Genomic DNA, 16,255 nt, shown 5'->3' with positions numbered 1-16,255 from the left:
ATATTTTCATATAATTTATATTTTAAATAAATCTATTTGATATATAAACATTTTTAAATATATGCATGCATGTCTATGTGTGTTTATTTATATACATAATAAATATGGATGTGATTAATCGTAATTAATTGTTTGACAGCATAAAGATAGAATATTAAAACAAAAACATTTAAGTGAAAGTAAGAAAAGTTGTAAGTATTAAAAAGTTTCATAAATGTTAAGATACAAATGAGTGTAAATGTGTTAAAGTGTGTGTTTGTGTGTATAGTTACAAAGTGTTGTTTCGGATATTTCATAGTATGGGTAAAAACAGTTCTTCAAAACACTAACTTTAGAATTTCACAGAATAAAGAAAGTCATTAGTAGTTTAGAACTACATGAGGGTGAGTAAATAATGACTTTTTATTTTAAGTACACTACATTTTTCAAAAATATATATTTGATCAAAAATACTGTAAAAACGGTAAACTGGGAAATATTGCAATTTTAAAAATGACAGTTGTTCCTCTGTATTTTTCCAACTCTAATGTACTTGTACACATTTGTAGTCGTTTTTGTCTTAAGACTTTTAAGTACACTTCATAAACATCATCTTACTCTCCTCTAATACTGTAGCTGTTCTGGCATTATTGACTTGTTGGCTGTTTTAAGACTGAAGACATGAATGATTGGAGTAACTGGAGATGAGGCATCATCTCTGTTTCCCAGCATTCCACTGGCTGCCCGATATGGGCACAACTGATCAAGGGTAGGGGGTGTCCCAGTGAGCCAGCAAGAAACCGGACACCTTCCCCCTCTCACACAAGCACACATTCAGCTGCAAACCAACACAGGCCCATAGCGCTGTTCAAGCACAGGGACAGAGCAGCTGCCTGCTGCCTCCAGAGCCTGGACAACCACACAACAGAGACATGAAGACAGTGGCGTCTCATCTGCTTAGCTGTGGTTTCACTCTCCGATCTTAATTTCCAGTGAGTGTGGGGTCAGCAGGGGCACACGGCCATGTCTCTTCCACTGGATATACCCGCTTACCACAAAGACCCCTCACTGGAGACGCTGGAGAAACAACTCATCTGTCCCATCTGTGTGGAGGTCTTCACCAAACCAGTGGTCATTCTGCCCTGTCTGCACAACCTCTGCCGCAAGTGTGCCAATGAACTCTACCAGGTGTGTACCAACTCACGTGTGGATGTAGAAATTTGGTTTGAACCATTTGAAACATGTTTACAAGTACGTTTTTGAGCCTTTGGTAAGATGATGAATTCTCAAAATAGCATCTGTGCACTTGATACACATCCAGTTCATCCTTCATGAACCAAAGTGTTCTCTATGTGCTAAGCGATAAGTTATTTTTGCAAAGCTGGATGGTCAACAACATGTAAAGGTGCTTGTACATGTGGGTACATACATGCCCATTTATCTCAGTAACGTTAACTATATTAGCATCCACGCTAATGGATAATAACATTCTGTGTTTTGTCCTCTGCCGCTGTAAAGCTCAAGCAGGATGGATTCTCATTGACTGAGTTATTAAACTGAATGTTTTTTCATTGATCAACACCTGGAAAAAATCATTCTAATTCAAATGATTTGTGGTTATTTTTGTGGTATAAATTTCCATATTCTTGGAATGATAATTAAAACTTTACAGTTGTAGTTATTATTCTAGGCATATTTTTAGGAGTTTCTAAAATCATGAGAGTACCACAGTAACCACAAACACGGACAGTTTTCTAGCGACCTGTCATGTGGAAGGCCAACAGGTGGGGATTTCAAATGTCTAAACTCAATCCCCAGTCTGAAATCTGAGGTATAAAAATAGGTGATGGCCTACATTTGATGCATTTGAGCCATCAGCGGTTTAATGTGCACGCAGCACACAATGCATACTGATATGAAAGTCCCTTGTAACAGATATATGTTTTGTCTGCATAACCCTTCTCCTCCTCTGCATCTAAATTAACGGATACCTCACTGGTTTTCCCTTACACCTCCTCATAAGCAAAGGTTAAAAGCCGAGCAGTCTATCTGTCATGAGGCCAATTTACATGGGAGAAAAATTATGACATCCTTTTGCTGCACTTTTTTTATCTGCAAGCTTTTTTTACCATTTTCAAAAGCTATCACATAATTATCAGATTAATCACATTATGCTGATGTAAGTTAGGAAGGTGGTACAAAGAGATCTTTTAAGAACCAGGGATGTTTAAACATGCACTGCAGGAAGCTGAACTAACATTTGAATTGGATTGAAATTCAACTGATAAAGTAATTTAAGGAAATGCACTTCATGGGGTCACATGAATTTAAATTTAAATTCCACTTTCTTAAATTAAAAATTTCTGTGCAACCCTGCTAGCTGCATACACTCTTGATCTTTGACCTCTCCGAGAGAGTGTAGTGTCATTTTGAAACTGAAACCAAGAACGAAGCAGTGGCATAAATATATTATCATCATGATTCTTGAGGAATATCAAGTTGTGCATCTCTGGTAAAAAGATAATACAGTGAATAAATAATACCCATCATGCCTCAGGACATGATTATTATTGAGCCAGTGATGGTGCTGTGATTCACACTGGACCTGCAAGCCTCAGCAGCTGAGAGCTATTAAAGAGTCTGACTATTTTTGGATACCTGGTGAGATCAGTCTCAAGCTCCTCTGTTTGCAAACTCTATTCTATGCCTCTGCAACTATTGATTAAGACAAGAGACAGACACAAGCATGCACAGATTTAGACTGCTCAGTAAGATCATCTTACCCAAGAAATACAATGCACATCTCTAAGGAGGTACATGAAAGTCCAATTAGTCCAACCAAGAGCTGATGATGTTATTCAGTCTGGTTAACCATACTAGGCAATTTTTCTTTTTCTTTTTTTTCCTGCTAAGAAAGACATCTGTATTGATATATGAAAAGTGCTTTCAGTTGTCAGTCGATGCATGTAATCACAAAAACTGCTGACACTTGAAGAACAGCATGCTGAGTAAGATGTGCAGCCGTCTCTCTTCCAGGTTGGAATCGGAGGACGTTTTCGCTGCCCTTCCTGCCGACGTGAGGTTGTCTTGGACCGTCATGGAGTTTATGGACTGCAGCGCAATTTACTCGTGGAGAACATTATTGATGTTTACAAACAGGAGTCCGAAAGGTCAGATGATAGAGAAAGATCAGGACAGTAAGTGTTTAACTGATCTTTAATGTATTGTAAATCAATGTGTCTCCAGCTCTAGGCCTCCACCGAAGCCTCCTGTACTGTTTAGCTGTACGGAGCATGAAGATGAGAAGCTTAATATTTATTGCCTGACATGTCAGGTGACCTCCTGCTCTCTCTGCAAAGTGTTTGGGGCCCACAAAAACTGCCAAGTAGTTCCACTGCCTGATGTTTACCAGCAGCAGAAGGTGTGTTCTTCAAGATATTTGTGTCGTCGTGTTACATCTTCACATCTTGCACCAAATAATTAATTGCAATTCTTATAGGCTGAACTCAGCGACAGACTTGCTACTTTGGTTTCTACAAATGAACGCGTTCAGTCATTTGTTAATGAACTAGAGGCACTCCACAGGAACATAGAGGTTCGTCAGGATCTTTTACAAAGTCATGCAATGAAATATAAAATAAAAGCCCTGGATCTGTTAATGCACACAATTCCACTCCGACAGGAAAACAGCAGAATCCAGAAACAGATTTTGTGCGAGAAGTTTGATCAATTATCTGCCATTCTGGAGGAACGTCGTAAGATCATGACCCAACAAATCACCTCTGAGCAGGAAGAAAAGACTGGCTGGACCCAGTCTTTACTGGATATCTACAATGAGCATGTAGACACAAACTCAAAGTTGATCCAGGCAGCCCAGAATGCCATAGAGGACCCAGAGATGGCTTCTTTTGTGCAGGTACTATAACTTTTGTGTGGGGCTCCTCAGTAATCTTACATTTTGAATGCCAAAGGTATGCAGTGTTTAATATACATTTTTATCTCTGCTTTATAGACCTCACAAGATCTTATTGAAAAGTAAGTTTATTAGCAAATTTAGCAAGACTTTTTAAATAATGTTCACTCAAATCAAATAAAAACAGTATCTTTTCTTTTCTCTGAAGGGTTGGTGAAGCATCTAACTGCTTCACACAGGAGACACTAGATCCTGACTATGAGAAGATGGATCACTACAGAGTTGATTTTGATGCAGAGGAGAGAGCTCTGTACCAGCTGGATTTCATGGAGAGTGAGCATCAGAGACCCAATAGATTAACTTTAATCATTTATTTTCACAAATCCTCTGGTTAACGCTGCTGACTTTCCAGCTGAAGAAGAAGTGGAGGAAACACCTGATGAACCAGAGTCAGAACCAGAGTCTGAACATGAACCGGTGCTGACTCCAGAACCTGACCCTGAACTGAAATCAGAGGCTTCTGAGATGATGAATCCCACACCGGAGACAACAGACGACACTCGTGGACAAGCAGACAGTTGTACAGACATCAGAAAAGTGGCTGTGTGTGAGAAGAATGGCTTAAGCACTTCACAGGTACATTCATCTACTAATGTGTGCATCTGTAGTCTCGGTCCAAGTTTTCAACAAGATTTTCTGCACACTTAAATAAGAACCCCTAACATGAGACTTATTAGATAGAATTGTTTGTGGTATTTAAGGTTTATTTAAATATACATTAGTAATTGCTTCTTTTCTATTTTTCCTTTAGATTGTCACTCTAGTCTTTTATTTCCTGGGCTTTCTGGTCATCCTCCAGCGAATATGGGGAAACATTCAGTGCCTTATTTGTATATAGCAGAGATGAAGAGACAGTCTGCAGGTACTAAAAATGCTCATGTTTTTGAATAAAAACAAAGCCAAAGCTTTTTGTTTAAATGGGAGGAAGGTTTTAAGATGTTCTTGCATAAAAGTAAATTCACTCACCAAGTTTTCTGCAGATTGGCAGAGCTGTCAGCTCAGCACTAGAAGGAGAGAGCCCTCTAGTGGACACAAGTGAGATGATTTGTTTCTGTTTCTACTGGCTCAAGCCTCCAAAACAAAACCAGAAGCTCAAAGAAAGAATGGTGACTTGCAACTGGTCAGAATGGGTTCTCTTCCCTTCTTGAAATCTTCTTTGTGTTTGTGCAAAAAAATAAAACACTGTATACACTTATTTTGGGATCTGTTTTTTGTTTGCCCAATAACATTGACTGCTCTTGCTGTAATAGTCATTGAAAGCTCTTGCCATTTGTTAGATGAGTGCTCCAAGACTGTATCATTTGAAACATACAGATTTGGTTGTAATGAGATTAATATTGTTTATAACTGATGGATTTGTTATGGGTGTAATCTTAAGAGTTGGCTTGAACTAACATACTGGTTTTATTTTTTTCTCATTGTGTCAGCATTGACTGTTTAATGGTTTGTGCAATGCATTATATACAATTTTGAGAAATTGTGAATTATTGTCATAAATGTGTGTTTTCCTCATTGTGTCAGAGTAATACAAATGAGTTTATTTTTGGTTACAGAGCAGAACAGGACATGCAAAGGATAAACACTGTGGCCATGAATTAAGAATTTGTTCAATTTGTTACTGGCACAACATTTATTTTTTTAATTCCACATGTCTTGCGGGGCTTTGTATGATTAACATCTAATTGAAAGTTCACATGAAAGGAAAGTTTCAGCTGTCTTTTCTTCCCAATTGTGACATATTTGCTTCTCAAATGAATAAAATGTAGGATGGGATTTTGTCCATCTGGAATGAATTTGATTGTTGTTTTGACTCAGAGTGGAATATTATAAACAGTGACGTTGCAGGGAAGTTGTTTTGATTAAAGTCACATAAATGTAAAAATAATTAGCCTATGTGCATGAATAAATCGTTTATAAACACTGCAATATTATAAAATAATAACGTGCACGGATTTAAAAAAAAGTATAATAAAAACGTCAATGTACTAATCGCACCTCGTCAATGCTATAAGAAATCATTTCAATAATTGTCTAGTCGTAGGTATTGGTGAATAAATCAAAGTCTGCGCATGGCTTGACACAAAGTCTCTCATGAAAAATTAATCATGGCTTTACTACAAATAAAACCCAAGGAAACAAGGTTAACTGTATTTAAACCACGGTGACCACAAATAAACATTGGTTTAGCAAAACCAACCATAGTTTAACCATCATGGTATTTGTAGAAAAACTTTTCCTTCGTTTTCTTATTACAACAGCTTAATGCGTTCAGTTTCTAGTATTCAGTTTGCTCATTGTTAATTACATGCTTTTCTTAAGCACTGGACTGCTAGAATTTCCCAAAACGAAATAACGGTCTGGGGCAAACATGTTTTTCTCGTTGATCTCAGGACGCAGTGGACGACGTCATCTCAGGGCGCCGGAAGGCACGCGCACTTGGGCAGCTCTTCAAGCTGAGCTGAGTTGGCTGGTCGACTCGCTCGGGATCCTGTGTTGACTTGTCAAGCGCTTTTGGATGTTTTGGTAATAGAGGAAAGACACGTATTTACGCCTCCCAGAGATTTTCCCCTCTGAATTGCGTAACTGTCGAGACAGCGTTTTTAAGATCTCAACCTACGATATGGATTCCGCCAATCAAGGTAAACGAAAACAAAGCAGTTCAACACAAACACAAACATTAGATTGATACAACCGCTTATGCGTTTATGGCGTAATGTAGAGTAACGTTAGCTGTAGTCTTATCTCTGGATCCCAGCGTTGTGAATGTGTCCTGTTGAAGGGGAGATCAGGGCAGGGCAGGCGATCAGGTTACTAATGCATAACAAAAACACATCGAGACGTTACAATCATGAAATCACAGATGATTAAGCGAAATTATGGTTCCGTTTCTCTGTTGTTTGACGTGTGCGCTTGTAGTGTGGCGATTTTCAGCTTGGATTTGGGATATTATTATTAAAATATTAGTAAAGACAACACCACTCCGTTATCTGTTGTGCCATATTATGTGATGCTATTTAAATTGACAGTTTATGTTCAGTTTATTATTATAGCTCAGACCCACGCGACATCTCTTTAATAGACTGACCTAAATTGACTGTTTGATCAAACATTTGAACTGTGCACACGTGTTTATTGAACGGCTGAAAAAAAAGATAAACCATAATAGATGAACAATCCACCATATGGTAAATGTAGTAATATAAATGTGTTTTCACTCACTTTTATGGTACTGAAACTTATGCTGTTTATGCCTTTGCGTCTGAATGTGAGTTAGATCAAATGCTTGTGTGAAGAGTGATTATAGGTTCATGCTGACAGGATAAATTTATTTTACTATTGTTTTGTGTAACATATATTATGCACTTCATCTTTAACATATGTCATTCTCTTTCAATCCCACAGACATCAATCTGAACTCTCCACATAAAGGCCTGGGCTCTGACTCTCTCTCAGACATGCCTGAAGAGACGGGGGCGGCCGCTGTGAGTCCTGGCACTCTCCCTCCGGGTCTGACAGAGGAGGAGGCCGAGGAACTGAGACTGGAGCTCACCAAGGTAAACGCCAACAGCCACTTCGTGACCAGGAATTTGATGATGTGCTCATCTTCTCCAGTATATCTCAAAATTAGGGCTTTTAATTCAAAGTGATTCATTATAAATAGAAGTAATTAATTGTTTACGTCTTTGAACAAACTGTGACACCCTGTTAGGTTGAGGAGGAGATCCAAACCTTGCGGCAGGTGCTGTCGGCTAAAGAGCACCACGCGTCGGAGCTGAAGCGTAAACTGGGCCTGAGCCCCCTGACTGAGTTCAAACAGAACATCACCAAAAGCTGGCAGGACGTCCAGACCTCAAACGCGTAAGAATGCATTGCTTCTACAAGTCCTGCTTACTCAAACCCCGGAGGTAACAGATACATTCTTCTGGGTTGCCATATGCAGAGTCGAAACCTAAACCTCTTTCACAGACCCTGCGGTGGCAAATGGGTAACGACTCTGCGTGATGGCATATGCAAGCTGGTAGCTGGTTCTGTCAGTGGAGGAATTCATGGAAGACCTGAAGCTAATCTAACTAATCCAACTTCAATGCGTTCTCTTCCAGCACACACACATTCCTCTCGCTTTATGCTGCTGGAAATCAGCCTAAAAATAAAGAGTCGTAGGTGTCCAGTTGCATTTTCTGCAGGATTGTACATTATCAACTGAAAGCATTAGAAAAAGCTCTTGAGTGCCTGTTCAGACGGAGGAGATGACCATTGTTTTCTGTGTATATTATATGCCGTCAGCTGAAAGTCCTTCAGTGTAATTATTTTATCAGTTGAAAAATGGCTGTCCGGTTTCAAAGTGCTCTGTAGGAGGATTGTAGTCGACTCAGAAATGAATCACCACCATTTATTGTGTTCCAAGCTGGAGCTCATGGTCATCGGTTTGAGTGTGACTCTCAAGATCTTAGACAAACAACAGATGTTTGCTGTTTTTGATCCTGTAGGTTGAAAAAACTTTGGTGGTTTTATGGGTATGTGTAGTATTTTACAGGACATTACTGAGGTGATGGTCCTGGTCAGTACCTTGGGCCCTTAATAGCCTCAGGTTGTGTGGGCCAAGACTACCTTGATGTGCAATTTGACTACTATTTTGGTAGTCTAATGTTAGCCTACCAAAACATGTGATTTCATTTTTGTTATAGCGTAATCACCCTGTGGGTAGTTTAGGATAAAGTGCCTGTTATATCAGCCTGCTCATTGTTCATAAAATGCATACACCAAAGTAAGCATTTATTTTGCACAGTATCTATTCAAATATATACAGATTAGCCACTGGCAACCCCAAATGGGCAAATATCAGCAGAATAATTTGTCTAGCCAGTATTTCAGTCTGCCAGAACTTCAAACCATGGAGGTTATTGGTTTGTATTCAGTCAGAGGTAGTTATCAGTAACACCATATTTTGCTTTAGTGCTGTGCCGTTGAGCTCCGCTGCAGGCAGCACATAACAACGCCTGTGTTTTTTAGCTATGTGGTGATGTCAGAGAAGCTGGGCCAGTGGAATGAGAAGGTTGCAAGGTGTAATATGTGAGTGTTTGACCGCATCGGGACACATATTTGCAGTGAATGCATGAACTCCTCTCACCTACTCTCAACCTGTCTGTGAGAATTGAGCATTTGAACACCTGAAGCCAGTGTGTTTTAGGAGCCGATATAGGCCTAACTGCTGCCTTAAGGGTTTTTCTGCACTGGTGTTCACAAATCAATGGATACAATGCATCAACTGGATTCAGGTGTTCAAATGCTCCAGCCCTTGATGGGTTAAATAAAACCATCACAAAGCCCAACACAAATGTCTCTCAAACAGAGATGCTATGATCTGATCTCTTGTATCACGCTGTACAAAGTACATATTTATCAGCCCCATAAATGCTCCACTCGACTAACTGAAACTTTTAAAAATACCAGAGTTATTTTTGCTTTTGTAGTTGAAGTGGGCGTCTGAAACACTGAATCATGTCTCACATATTTTTGACTCTTCTTTTTTTTTTTCCCTTCAGTCTCTTTGTCCACCTATGAATATTATTCCGTCTCTGAAATGCTCAGGATCCTCCAACTGTTTGCTGCTTTAGAAGTTCTGCTGCATTCATGTATCGTGCCTGAATTATCAGCCGCTGAAATTCAAATCAGCTGTTCACATCCTTGCTTGTTGAAATTATTTGTCTCTATGGCAGTGCTTTATGTCTTCAAATAATTAATCGCTACATTAATTAATCTCTATACTGTATATACACTACTGTTCAAAAGTTCAATAGAAGATTGGGGTTGATATACAATTTTTTAAAAATGTTTTTGAAATATGCTACCTGAGACCGACAAGGCTGCATTTATGTGAACAAGGGTGATTTAAAAAGAGTAATATTGTGAAATATTATTACAGTTAAAACAACTGTTTTCCATATGAATATACTTTAAAATGTAATTTATGTGAAAACCAAGCTGATTTTTCAGCATAATTACTCCAGTCTTTTGAGTCACATAATCTTTCAGAAATCATTCTAATATGCTTGACTATTATCAATATTAAACGCAGCTATGCTGCTTAATATTTCTGTTTTCATGTATTTTCAGGATTGTTTGAATAGAAGTCTCCCTTTAAACAATTTAATGTGTCCTTGCTTAATAAATATCCTAAAAAAAAAAGATTGTACTGACCTCAAACTTTTGAATGGTACTGTTTACTTTTACAAAACATTAAGGGCTGTCATGAGAGGGATACTCTAGAAATTAGACTAAGGTCCTCTATGGATTTCTAAGGAGCCCTGCACGATTTACTAATTTGTTCCCTCAATGTACTAAAACGTGCACACGATTACTATAGCATTCCCTGGATTTACTATTGCGTTCACTTGATTTCTAAATTGTGTGCACGATTTACTAAAACGTGCACATGATTATTATAGCGTTCCCTCGATTTACTATTGCGTTCACTCGATTTATAAATTGTGTGCACGATTCATTCCCTCAATGTACTAAAACGTGCACACAATTACTATTGCATTCCCTCAATTTACTATTGCATTCATATCGATTTATAAATTGTGCGCACGATTTAGCAAATCGGGCGGACGCAATAGTAATCGTGTGCACGTTTTAGTACATTGAGGGAACGAATTAGTAAATCGTGCGCACAATTTATAAATCGAGTGAACGCAATAGTACATCAAGGGAACTCTATAGTAATTGTGTGCACGTTTTAGTACATGTGCGGGGCTCTGTAGTTTTCCACAGGTCTCATGACTTTTAGTGGCGGTCCTGATGTAATTTGAGGTTTAGCTGAACCTGTCAGACAGGCTACGTTATCACGAGTGTGTGAGAGATCTCTCACTTCTCTCTTTACACACACAGTTTGAATCACATTCAGACAGAGACGTCTGCGCAGAGAGCAGTGTTTGTGTAAGGAAAGTCTTGTCATGGTCAGATGAATGAATGCCACGTCTGTAGCAGTAAATGCCAATGAATGCTTCCTGAGTCTATTCTGCATTCATTTGTGCACTTGCTGTAGTCATGAATATTACATCAGGATCCACTTTGCAATATCCTCTTTGCAAACATGCTGCTTGTTTCCCAGTAGCCAAGGTAGTGTGCAATGCTCAAGATTTGCAGTTTGTGACTTTTTGTGCTTGAAACCGAAAGCTCCAGTATACGCACACATCATTTTGAGCACACAAATTAAACAGCAGGAGTTAGGATGTCAAATAACCTGCTGCTGTTTTTCTCTGGTTGTGCAGTTTAGCAGTGCTTGTTTTGTTTGTGAGGCAACATAACTGTATAATCATCATGTTTGAAATGAAATGTTGTATGTGTGTGTGTGTTTATAGCACGTTGTGATTAAGAGAGTGGAGATCTGAATGTATTCCCCTGTTCGTTTGTACTGTAGATATCTTTCAGCTTCTGCCACTCTGGATGACATTGCCAGCTCTGAAGTGTGAGTTACTTCATTCTTTACGTTAGTTTTTTTGTGATTTAAAGGATGTTTTCTGGTCTCATTGAGGTCATGGATGGTTAAAAGATTGATTTAAGGTGGCTTGCTATGCTTCATGGATATTTTGTTGCTGGGTTATTAGATAATACAACCTTCTAGAGCGTTTCTAAGTAGTGTGAATTGCAATTGCAAATGTGATTACTCTGTAAGATGTGCATTACCATTTAAGTTTGAGATCTGTAAGATTTTTTCTTTTATTCTTACCAATGCTGCATTTATTTGATCAAAAATATAGTAAAACCGTAATATTATTACAAAATCCAGTCTCTTCAGTTTGATGTAGAAATCATGGTCCTATGGAACACATTTGAAACCATTTTTGCTGCTATATATATTCATGGAAAATGTGCTAAAATATTTTTCAGGATTCGTTGATGAATAAAACGGAGCAGCATTTATTTGAAATAGAAACACTTTGTAACTTTTTTGCCATAACATTTGTCACTTTTGATTAATGTAATGTGTCCTTTCTGAAAAAAAAGGTATCAGTTTCTTAAAAACAGAATCTTACCCCAAACCTTTGAATGGTAGTGTATGACCAACTAATGTTTCTTGGATGACTTTAAGGGTTCTGACTGTTTTTGTCGTCTGAAAGTTGTGGTAACTCCTGAGAAGTAGAGAGGTTCATGGATACTGAAGAGTTTCACATGATTTTTGTATTCTCTCCCTCTCTCGCTCTCGCTCTCTCTCTCCCCCACATCCTTTTCTCTTTGTGTTCTGCCTCTAACAGGTATAAAAAGACTCAGGAAACACTGTCTCAGGCTGGACAGAAGACCTCAGCTGCCCTCTCCACTGTTGGCACGGCCATCAGCAGGAAACTGGGTGACATGAGGTATGGCACAAGTCAAAGTACCCACCCTTGTGCTTCCTGTGGTTCTCTAGTAGTCTTATTCCAGTCACAAATCACTTAGATTAGCATCTTTTATCTTAATTTGCATGTTTTTATTTAATTTAGTTTTTCTTGGGTAATATGAATTAAGACTAACACATGGTTCCTGGTTAATGTGTGTGTGTGTATGGCATTTCATGGACTTATATTGGATCTCCATCACATTCTGTCTTTGGCTTTGTTTAGACATGTAACAAGAATCCACCCAAAATTCATTGATTCTGAATACCAAAAAAAGGAAGAAATTACAATCCTAACAACATCCATGTGCATTGAAGTCTAATGAAATAACAGTGCAGACAAAAGATTGGATTAGAAACTGAATTGGATTTGCATACAGTGTGAACAAAGCCTTCATGCCTGTGTTTCCTCTGTCCCTGCTCTCTTTGGTTATTGATCCACGCTTTTGCATTTGTGTCACATCCTGCTTCCATTCATCATCACTGTGAAGCCATTATTATCCATAATGAGTGTAAATGCAGTGCAGCCACAGTCAGCAGAGCCACTTCAACTGCAACAGCTGTTTTACTCCTCATAAGATGAACTTGTTTTCCTGGCTCCTGATTCACGTACTCACTGCATAGGCTCTCTCTGTTCTTACCATTATTTGCACACATTTATTTAACTTCCCTCACCACTCCTATCACAAACAGAAGGCAGAAGAGAAGGAGTTTTATGAAAGGCTGAAATATGACCTGTTGGTAGTAGATACTCCGTGTTCTGACATGCAGAGGACATGAGACTTAGTTACAAGTATCTAAATCATTAGCTGCTCAATAGATCAGTCTCTAGTGTGCGATAAAGAGAAGCTAATAGCTTCATTCAACAGATCAAAAACTTGTAATGTTTTATGAATTAAATCCGCTGCTCTGTCAATCCAAATGTCATCTTTCGTTCATTAAACAAATCATTTTATAACTCAAAATTATTATCCACTTTCATGATTGTTTGTGTCGTTAACATCTATCCATCTTATTCACCCCCATGTAATGGTTTGATTGTTTTTTGTTCTCCATATTCCCTCAAAATCAGAACAATCGTTCTCATAATTTGTTCTACCTGCTTGCTTTGGCCAACTCGATTGCTTTTGTATTTTTTCTTTTTAAACGCTGCCCTTGCTTGGTCTACAGAGCTCTTCCGTTCTCTAACTCCTTTGGGTAAGACTGATTAATGTCATCAAAAAGTGAATGCTTAACACAGAGCTCTGTTTGTAATACCAAGCCCATTTAATTTTTACAAATGTATTTAATTATCATTTGAATGTACTGTTGATTTTAATGCTGAAAAACCCAGCTAGTTTTGATTATGCATGATTCCAGCTCTATTTTCTGTGTGAACAGAAGTGATTGTTAAAGATCTAGCACTCTGTGTGTGTGGTGTAACCCAGCTGATCTCTCACATGCTGTGCTGCTTGCTTGCTAATACACACAACTTTTTCTCCTTTTAATGCTTCCGAAAGTAGCAACTACTCCATTCGCCAATCAATAAGTATGCCAGCTATGAGGTAAAGTACTAATGTAAACCACTGCCCCTCAATTCTAATGGTTTCTGATTCATTAGACATTAAAATGTGAAATAGTCATTAGTGTGAAAAAAATAAATAAAACCGTTTTAAATCAAAACAAATAATACAAAACTGCTGGATTGAATATTCTCATACAGCTGGATAAAAGTATTTCTTTGCATGCTTGTGGTGATTAACCTGTTATCTGCCAGTTACGTTACTGAGCCCACTTGCTCATGTCTAATTAATTTCAATGTTTCTTCTGCTATGAATTCTGGGATTAATGCATGTTTCATTAAATAGGAACTCTCCAACCTTCAAATCATTTGAGGACAAAGTTGAAAACATCAAGGTAAGGCAAACTTTTGAAACTGGGTCAGTGACATGATGCTAATTTTTGTCAGATCTATTATTTTTTTCTAAAACACATTCATATATTTAAAGTACTGACAAAGACTTTTGTGAATGTTGTGTGTAGTTGAGCATGTCTCGGAACTTGACACATTTTTTTCCTTTATCCTGGGAACACTGTGTCCTGCATGTTTCTAACTGGTTTTCTGTTTGTGTGTCTCAGTACAAGGTGGTTGGAGGCAAAGCCAATGGTGAAAGTGCTCACTCTCCGAACGAGTCAAACCCGGTGCAGGACAACGCTCCGTTCTGAGATTAAACGCTCATCTCATTCTCTGTGAATCCTAACTACACCCACACTTCCGTTCTCCCAGTTCTCTCTGAATTCTTTCATCCCTCCTTCCTCTGTCTCCTTTGATGCCCCCCCACCTACTGCTAGCATGTGCTTGCTCATCTCACTGAAAACACACCTGTAGTACAGATTCTGTGCCATGAAATAATCACAGGTTGTACAAAAGAAGACAAATGATTAATCATTTTGTATTAGAAACTATTTTACACTGCTTTGCATAATGTTTTTACATAACTTTTATCTATATATGACTATAAAGGAATACAAATAACTATATTTAAACAAAACTGCCAAGCAGCATTCATCAGGCGGCAGAGGGGTACAAAATACACAAAGAAGAAACATTTCAATCTCAAGGGGGGAGGATTTTAGACCGATAAAGAAAAGAAACTTGCTGCTGAGCATTCAGTTGAGTAGTTTTTTTACTCTCAGTACAATGTGAAGCGATGCTTTGCTGTACACCTGGTGAATGTCTGACCTTCTCAGTCGGCCTTACACTCGCACTCTCTACTGCTTTATTAGTCTGTTACTGGTAAAAAAATAAATAAAATACATGTTACAGAAAGTTGTTTTTTGCTTTATCTTTTTTTTTTTGTTTTTTGTTTTTTTTTTTACCTTTGCTTTTTCTTGCTCATTCAGTTTTCTTCTTCTTTTCAATGATGGGAATGTTTTATTTATGCTGTTGACATTGGAAATCGCTCTTGTCTTTGCTTTGTGCCATGCTGTGTGTGCCAGTTAGTAAATGCCATAGACCTTTTGTTGTCCGAATGTTACACACACACAAATTATCACAACACGCAGTTATTTTCATGTGCAGTTGAAAGTAAGTCGAATTTCTTTTGTAAGTGGCATTTGTTGATTTTTCCCAACAGACATGAACACTAGTGTTGTCTGTATGGCAGCACAGTAATTTTTTACCTGAAAGTTATTGGCGTATATTTCATTATTAGCAAGTGTAATCTTTTATTTTTCCTTTATTCTGATATTTCATTCACTTATATGGGTGTCATTAGGTGGCCTTGTTTCAGTATATTACACACAAGTACATGCCTCATTGGGTGAAATGCAAGGGATTACATACATTTGACACACTGGTGCAGATGATGAGACGCCAGCATCACGTGATTTTCCACTGGGATCCACGTGGTGCCATAGAATTGTGTGGATGCACCTGTCGTTCTGCAAATGGTGAACATGAGAGGGAAAGGACTTCTTTTTTTATTATTATTTTGAGTAGCCATTTTCGGGAGTTTGTTTTTTGTTTAGGTGACAGGCACAGTATAGCTTTAAATTAGAGACCTCAGCCTAGCTATTCAGATTTAAAGTTTCAGATCGTTTTCTTTTAGAACAACAGTGGTGTAATGCTTCGTTTATTTTTGTCAGCTGTCTGTATATCAATAAAGCATTCGTTCAAATGGCGTTCGGTTTGATCTTATTTTTTATAATGTTAGTGACATACATATGTCAGGAGGTGGCAGTAAAGCACGTACTGAAGAGACCATGTGCTTCTGCAGACTTCACATTTTACACAAACATGCCTTTGGAGGATATCTTCTCAACTTATCTTTGTGTTTTAGCATCCGTTTTGTTGTTGCATTGAAATAAAGATTTAAATTTGACTAGAAATGTAAATATTATAGAGTTGGATAAAATGTAACATTTACTTTTAATCCAAGGCCTTC

At 38.1% G+C, this 16,255-nt stretch overlaps 2 protein-coding genes across 9 annotated transcripts; both read left to right on the top strand.

The window, feature by feature from the left end:
• Positions 1-801: 801 nt before the first annotated feature.
• On the top strand, positions 802-5,645 carry trim101 (tripartite motif containing 101). Its single transcript, XM_026199552.1, has 10 exons — positions 802-1,167; positions 3,001-3,149; positions 3,226-3,400; positions 3,479-3,574; positions 3,662-3,895; positions 3,992-4,014; positions 4,101-4,225; positions 4,305-4,528; positions 4,704-4,814; positions 4,933-5,645. The coding sequence occupies exons 1-9, from the start codon at positions 1,003-1,005 to the stop codon at positions 4,788-4,790; spliced, it is 1,278 nt and encodes a 425-aa protein (XP_026055337.1). The 5' UTR covers positions 802-1,002; the 3' UTR covers positions 4,791-4,814; positions 4,933-5,645.
• Positions 5,646-6,358: 713 nt separating this feature from the next.
• LOC113041168 (tumor protein D54-like) lies at positions 6,359-15,992 on the top strand. 8 transcript variants are annotated; one of them, XM_026199545.1, is made up of 9 exons: positions 6,359-6,591; positions 7,355-7,506; positions 7,662-7,810; positions 11,376-11,423; positions 12,211-12,312; positions 13,500-13,526; positions 13,832-13,873; positions 14,177-14,225; positions 14,448-15,992. In XM_026199545.1, exons 1-9 carry the CDS (start codon positions 6,573-6,575, stop codon positions 14,532-14,534), a joined length of 675 nt encoding a protein of 224 aa, XP_026055330.1. In that variant the 5' UTR covers positions 6,359-6,572; the 3' UTR covers positions 14,535-15,992. The 8 variants fall into 8 exon arrangements, with proteins under 8 accessions (XP_026055330.1, XP_026055329.1, XP_026055332.1 ...); XM_026199544.1 differs by having other exon boundaries at positions 13,829-13,873; XM_026199547.1 differs by lacking the exon at positions 11,376-11,423 and having other exon boundaries at positions 13,829-13,873.
• The last annotated feature ends 263 nt before the right edge of the window (positions 15,993-16,255 follow it).

The sequence above is a fragment of the Carassius auratus genome, chromosome 23 (assembly GCF_003368295.1).
Source record: "Carassius auratus strain Wakin chromosome 23, ASM336829v1, whole genome shotgun sequence".
NCBI lineage: Eukaryota > Metazoa > Chordata > Actinopteri > Cypriniformes > Cyprinidae > Carassius > Carassius auratus.
This window is presented reverse-complemented; position numbering and strand designations above follow the sequence as displayed.

What these genes read in the sequence shown, in the direction of transcription:
- trim101 (XM_026199552.1), top strand. Translation starts at nt 1,003, where the DNA reads ATGTCTCTTCCACTGGATATACCCGCTTACCACAAAGACCCCTCACTG. An exon ending in TACAAACAGGAGTCCGAAAG is followed by an intron (nt 3,150 to 3,225) that starts GTCAGATGATAG and finishes ATGTGTCTCCAG; the next exon opens with CTCTAGGCCTCCACCGAAGC. An exon ending in TCACAAGATCTTATTGAAAA is followed by an intron (nt 4,015 to 4,100) that starts GTAAGTTTATTA and finishes TTTTCTCTGAAG; the next exon opens with GGTTGGTGAAGCATCTAACT.
- LOC113041168 (XM_026199544.1), top strand. An exon ending in GACATTGCCAGCTCTGAAGT is followed by an intron (nt 11,424 to 12,210) that starts GTGAGTTACTTC and finishes TGCCTCTAACAG; the next exon opens with GTATAAAAAGACTCAGGAAA. An exon ending in ACAAAGTTGAAAACATCAAG is followed by an intron (nt 14,226 to 14,447) that starts GTAAGGCAAACT and finishes TGTGTGTCTCAG; the next exon opens with TACAAGGTGGTTGGAGGCAA.